Source organism: Dipodomys ordii, unplaced genomic scaffold, assembly GCF_000151885.1.
Source record: "Dipodomys ordii isolate 6190 unplaced genomic scaffold, Dord_2.0 Scaffold4, whole genome shotgun sequence".
In the NCBI taxonomy this organism is placed as follows: Eukaryota; Metazoa; Chordata; class Mammalia; order Rodentia; family Heteromyidae; genus Dipodomys; species Dipodomys ordii.
In genome coordinates this window covers 8,541,684-8,548,090 of record NW_012267220.1, presented here as the reverse complement: position 1 = coordinate 8,548,090, position 6,407 = coordinate 8,541,684, and the positions used below count along the sequence as shown (strand labels likewise).

Sequence of the window (6,407 nt, the reverse complement as noted above, 5' to 3'; positions counted from 1 at the left end):
AAAAAAAAAAAAAAACTCAAGAATTTAATCTACAAATTATGACCTATGCCAAATACTCTCTTGCTATCTAAATTGTTTTATTTTCACAAGTTATTCTTTCCTCTCCTCTTAATACTCATCCACAATATAAAAATAATTTATAGACATCAGAGAGTTATTGCATATGAACTCCATTCTAAATTTTAAGATGTTAAATAAAAGAAAAAAATGAGAAGTTCTTATTAGTGAGCTGAGTTTATAATCCTAGCAAATCAGGGGCTAGCAAACCAGATCACTTGAGACAAGGAATTTGAGATGGGCCTGGACAACATCTAGAGCTCCACCTCAAATACAATAATTGGATTTAGCAGACTTCAGAGGAAAAAATACAACCTTCTATTCCTGTATTTCAATCAAGATAACTTATAATTTTAAAATAATGCTAAGAAAGACAGAGTTCCAGAGCTGGAGGCACGCCTCAAATGGTAGAAAGCCCGGCATGCGTGAAAAGGAAACACAAGTTCCGGAGTTCAAAACCTTGTACTGGCACTCATGAAAAATTCACAGTCACTACGTATGTTCTCAATATTGCTCACATCTCAGCTTTTACTCTATTAACAGAAGAACCTGGCATTTTGACCAGAAATAGAGAAAGTCAAGTGACTTAAGTTTTAATTTTGTAGGAGAGTCTGCTCTCCCCTTCTCCCCCCCCCCCCGCCCCCGCCACCTTCTCCCTTGCCCCTCACTCTCCCTTCTTTTTCCTTTCCTTTTGTTACTGGGGACTGAACCCAGGGCCTCATGCTGGTTAGAGAAATATTCTACCACCTAGGCAGGGAATTCAGGAACTCATGATTCTCCTCACTCAAACTACAGAATATCAGGGATTATAGGCATGGACCACTAGTCTCAGCTTTTTCTAATATAACTTTTAAGTTTTATAATACTTTGATCAGTTCTCCCTCTCTGTATTCTTCAGCTTCAAAGAGACAAACCTGGGAATTGCTAAAAAATATAAAAATTAAAGCTTTATTTGAGCTTTAAAAATACATTGTGCTTATAAAATTGACAGTCCTTTTACTTTTTTTTTTTTAATTGGTTGTGGGGCTTGAACTCTGAGCCTGGGTGCTACCTCAGCTCTTCAGCTCAAGGCTAGTGCTCTACCACATGAGCCACAGCACCACTTCCGGTTTTTCTGAGTGATTTATTGGAGATAAGAGTCTCACAGACTTTCTTGCCCCGGCTGGCTTTGAACTATGATCTTCAGATCTCAGCCTACTGAGTAACTAGGATTACAAGCAGGGGCCACCAGCGCCCAGCCTCCTTTTACTTTTTAATGCTTCCCCAAATGAAGTTTGAGTAATAAACAACATAAAACATAGTTACAAAGCTTTTAGTTTATTTTGGAAGAAATATATTACATGTTAAACCATCACATTAAAATGGTAAGAGTAAGGCAAATGTGACATAACTGTTTTTCCCAGTGTATTTGTCATCCCTCAGCTTTGCCTAGACTTTTCATAAATAGCAGATACTACTTTTTTCAGTCCTGAGTTTTTACTTAAGAATTTCTTTCAGTATCCCTCAGGCTCTCATCTAGATCTACTCAAAATTGCTTCTCTGTTTCCTTTCAACCAAGTGTAGAACTACTCAGAGCGTAGTTCAGATAGGGCAGCATGAGCTCCTGATGCCTTTGTTCCTAGAATGGTGATTGGTTATTAATCTAGCTTAAAGAATGCTGGGGATGGAATTAGTGTAAATCCCAGCTAAATAAGGGTTAATTATGTAGCTACCTCTTTCAGGACCTCCAGGTCATTCAAAAGAGGTTGGTTTCTTATTACAAACTACTTGCCAAGGTAATTATGAGAGAAAAACCTCTGCTATTTCAAAAGAGAATAATAAGTTGGCAATTCTTTAAATAACTTGAAGTAAAAAATTTTCCTCGTTTTTATTTTAGGATTATATTGTCAAAATAATAGAAAACTTTTATTCATTCTCCTATTAGTTTTTGATTAAGTTGTTAGTTAAAAGTATAAATAGTTTGGATTCCAAATTTATACTTGGTAGCATAACTAGAAATGTTTTCAGTACATGCATGTATTATGCATATTATATGTAAGTTATATTACAAACATTTCAAATTTGGTACATATGTAAACAAAAAGGAAAGAAATAATGATAGGAGGAGACAAAGAGAAAGACAACTTTCATCAATCTTCCACAAAAATCTTAAGAATGTTTCTTTTTAAAATTGGGACTGAATTTTTTCAGTTATTTCCCCTCTTTTGTGGGGAATCACTGGTTTTAAAAGTAAAATATATATGAGCCACAAGGTGGCACTATAATTCCACACTGATTCTGACAGTCCAGAAGTTCCTTAGACTAGGCTAGTTTTTTCAAAACTGTGCTCTTTTTTACAAATGTATCTTGTTTATAATTGAAAAACCAAGGTAAACAGGATTTACAAACTATAGTCTATATTCAAATTTTACAAAATGCAGGGCCATATGTTCCTGTATGTTACCATAAAAGTTCATAGTTTTAAAGTGTATAATAACTAAACATGGGAATCCTAAAAACATTTTAAAAGTTCCACTTCTAATTATAATTTAAGGTTTTATATTTTCACAATCAAATGTCAAACCATACATTACAATATAGACAGCTGATATGAAAAACATCAAATAACAGGTGAAACATACAGGAAAAGAAAAATAATCCATCTTTCTAATAATGGGGTCAATTAAATTGTTATTACATTTTTATTTACAAGTCAGAAAAATATGTTTTAAAAATTAATTTCATTTTCTCTTGATTTAAGGCATTTCCTCTCATATATACATATTTATACATATTTGTACACATACAAGACAGATGCATATATATCCAACTTCTCATCATTAGAAGAAAACCCACCTCACCTTGTGAGAAACCCACCTCACCTCTAGCACTGGATGGCCACCACCAATGTGTGTGTGCTGTGGGTATTAAGCAGGAAAACACTCAGCATGTTCTCAGTGAACCTTAGAGACCTGCTTTAATACAAAAGGAGAATCATACCCACACTTTCCCAGCATTAACTGAAAAGGTACTGCTTTGTGACTAAGCATGAAACAGCTATATTGTTGTTTTAATTTTCAATGAGCTTTTTAAACTTCTCAGTACAACTTACTCATCAGCACAGATGGCAAAACTGTATGTCGGAGAAGCCTCCAGGGAACAATATGTAAGTCCTAGTTGGCATGCTTCCAACAGGATGTAAACCACGGTCTTCAAGCCTGTACTTTAAAACACACTACTTAGCACACTGCCAACAAATGTCAACACAAAAAAACAGTGCTGTAATGACTTCACTCTGTTAAAGCAAAGAACACAGCTTTTTTCCTAAGTGAAAAGGAGTGAACCAATATTATCATAGCTCAAAAATATTCAAAGTATTTATTCACGAAAGAATGAAAAACTCAGATACCAAATGAAATCCAAATTCCTAATAAATACTGCAATGTATTAAAATTATAGAGAATTCTTAAAATATACAACATATACAGTAGCCAAAATTCTAGAGAAGTTTGTGCAGAAGGAAGTTCTACAATTTGCGACTGGAGATCTTGAGTAACTCTGCAGTTTCTTCAAACCTGAAATAGAATAGAAAAGTGATAGATAAACAATTCACAATCAGTGAGACTTAAGTTATTGAAACTAAGCTTTTGAGTCTAAAATAAATGTGAATATTTTTGTATTCATTTACTATTAATAATAAACATACTATGGCTAGATAAATGGAAAAATAAAGTCAATTCTTGAAGCTTAAATTACTCTAGAATTTTTCAAATTTCAAGACTATTCTAGTTTTGTAAGGCATTAGGCTATATAATATTTTTATATAATTTCACTTTAGATTTTCTTTAAACTGTTCTTTTGTAAACTAAATGTTATTTGCACTATATAAAACATATCATTAGTGTAACTTTATCAATAACTTAATAAAAAGACTAGTAGTACTTTAAATACTACTGATCTACATATACTTAATATTTTAACACATCATATATAAACAGATAATTCTGGATTAACTGCCAATCAAAAATATCCCTGCACTCCTTAATCCAGTTAATTTTATTAACAATGTTTTTACATAGCTTGTTGAAATCAAAACAAGTGACTCAACTCACAAACACATAACTGTGGGTGGATTTATTATTCACTGGAGTCTGGAAGGAAATTCCACACCCAACGACAGACTTTTGAGGTTTGCAAGACATATGCACATTCTATGTATATATAACCCAATACAATTCCCTATAGAGAAACAAATTTCTGTGGCCCCTTTCTGTTACTTACATTTTTTTCATCCTTTCCATTTTCTGGATTGTTGTTTCCTTTAATTTAAAAAGCAACAAATTTAGGCGATTTCTCAGAGTGAACCATCCTCACCAATGGACCATGAACATATAAAACACAGTCTGAAACATTGCATTAATGCTTGTTTACTCAACACAAACAAGTATTGAGAGCTTAAGAGATCCATTTATCTTGCCAATAGTATATACAATTAAATCCAATGTTCACTTTTCCTGGTGACCTTAGAAAGGAAATCTAAGCAATGGTCTGTCTTTCTTACCTCTGAAAGATCCTTCAAACCACAGTAACGAATTGCGGAGGCTCTGGAAGTTGATGATACTGAACTGTAACCAGAGGAATGAGGGACATTCGCAGTCCCCTCTACATTGCTTTTCCTATCTGGGAAGAAATTAAATTTTAGGTTACCTATTCCTTTATACGTCATATACCTATAAATGTATTTCTAGATGGAAGGAAATCAAATATTTTAACATTAACAAGGCTACTAGAACAGATCAAATATAGTTTTAGAAACTGTTCTTTAAGAAAACAACCTACTTTCAAAGATCTAGATATTACAAATTGGCTAATGTAAATTGCAAAATGCGCCTGGCTCCCTAGCATATGCCTGCAATCCCAGCACTTGAAACACTGACACAGGAAGACTGTGAATCTGAGGCAAGCCTAGGTACCACAGTATGCCTCAAAAATAAAACACTGGAAAAGACAATATGATCTTTAGTTTGATAACAAGAGTTTTAAACAAAAAGTTAATTTATTTTGAAACATAAGCTACAGACTTATGTAGACTCATGTAGACTTCTTTCTTTAAATGGGTGACATCTATTAACAAGTGAACATTGATGAATTGGGTATGATATTTTCTTTGACTCAAAACTACTACAAATTTTGTCACTATTGTTCTGTGGCTGAAAATAAATACCTCTTAAAAACTAGGAGATTTGGCTAGCAAGGAGCTGGAATACAGTAGAAATATTTTCATAGTTTGCAGCTATGAAAACTGTTTTGGGAAGCAAGAAAGGGAGAATGATAGAAAGGATGAAACTGACTGGTATATTTTGTAAATGCATGTGGAAATATAACAATAAAATATCCTGTCCCAAGCTAATTTTTTTAAAAAGAGAAAGAAGTGGAGAAAAATGAAAAAGACATCAGAAAATACTCTATTGTGAGTTGACATATATGAAAAAAAATTCAAGATCCACAGATTTCTTTCTCTAAAGAACTAAAAAGTTTAACATTTCAGATCTGCCGATGTTAAAGCTTTCCAAGCACTCAATCACAAAGTATCACAGATAAAACCCATTCCTAGCCAGGTGCCAGTGCTCACACCTGTAACCCTAGCTACTCAGAAGGCTGAGTAGCTACAGAAGCAGGAATTCTTATCTCCAATTAAGCACCAAAAAAGCCAAAAGTAGGTCTTTGGATCAAGTGGTAGAACACTGAGGACTTCGCCCGGGTTCCGAAGTTCAAAGCCCAGGATGAGCATACACACACACAAAAAGATCACATTCCATCAAATAAATCCCATGTATCAAGCATTCGTTTAAATTTAGCAGCAAAAACAATGCCCCAAGCTAAAAGCAGGAAGTAATCAGAAAAAGCAGATATCCTTCCTTCCCCCAGCCAACTAATCTCCTTTTTAAGGGCAAGTTACAAGGTTAGGAATTAGGAGCAGCTATCTAAATCTACCTTCTCTTTGAAAAGGTAAAAATCTACCAAAAGGCAGTATTGAAGATCACTTCAGTTTGGTAAACTTCACCTACTTTACACATCCAGAAAGGATTAGAAGTCACTACACTGAAATCTAGTTTCTCAGCTCACAATTTGTAAAAGCTAAAGATGAGAGACATCATTTTGAGTCCTTAACTCCCATTTCACCACTTAATAACTGTGTTAGTGTTGACATAGTGACTGATTTCCATTCTATCTTGGTTTCCTCATCTTTAGAATAAGGATAATGACAAGATTTAGTCTGGGCTGGGAAGGTGGCTCAGTGGTAGAGTGCTTGCCTTGCATGCATGAGGCCCTGGGTTCGATTCCTCAGCACCACATAAGCAAAAAAGAAA

The 6,407-nt window shown here is 34.3% G+C and overlaps 1 protein-coding gene across 1 annotated transcript in view; it reads right to left on the bottom strand.

The window, feature by feature from the left end:
• Positions 1-1,355: 1,355 nt before the first annotated feature.
• The window catches only part of Cep44 (centrosomal protein 44kDa), a 30,207-nt gene continuing 25,155 nt past the window's right edge, over positions 1,356-6,407 (bottom strand). Inside the window, exons 9-11 of the mRNA XM_013025688.1 lie at positions 4,598-4,743; positions 4,318-4,355; positions 1,356-3,611 (exon numbers count right to left, since the gene is read on the bottom strand). Coding sequence (XP_012881142.1) covers positions 3,563-3,611; positions 4,318-4,355; positions 4,598-4,743 — 233 coding nt within the window. The 3' untranslated portion in view covers positions 1,356-3,562. The remainder of the gene's footprint in view (positions 3,612-4,317; positions 4,356-4,597; positions 4,744-6,407) is intronic.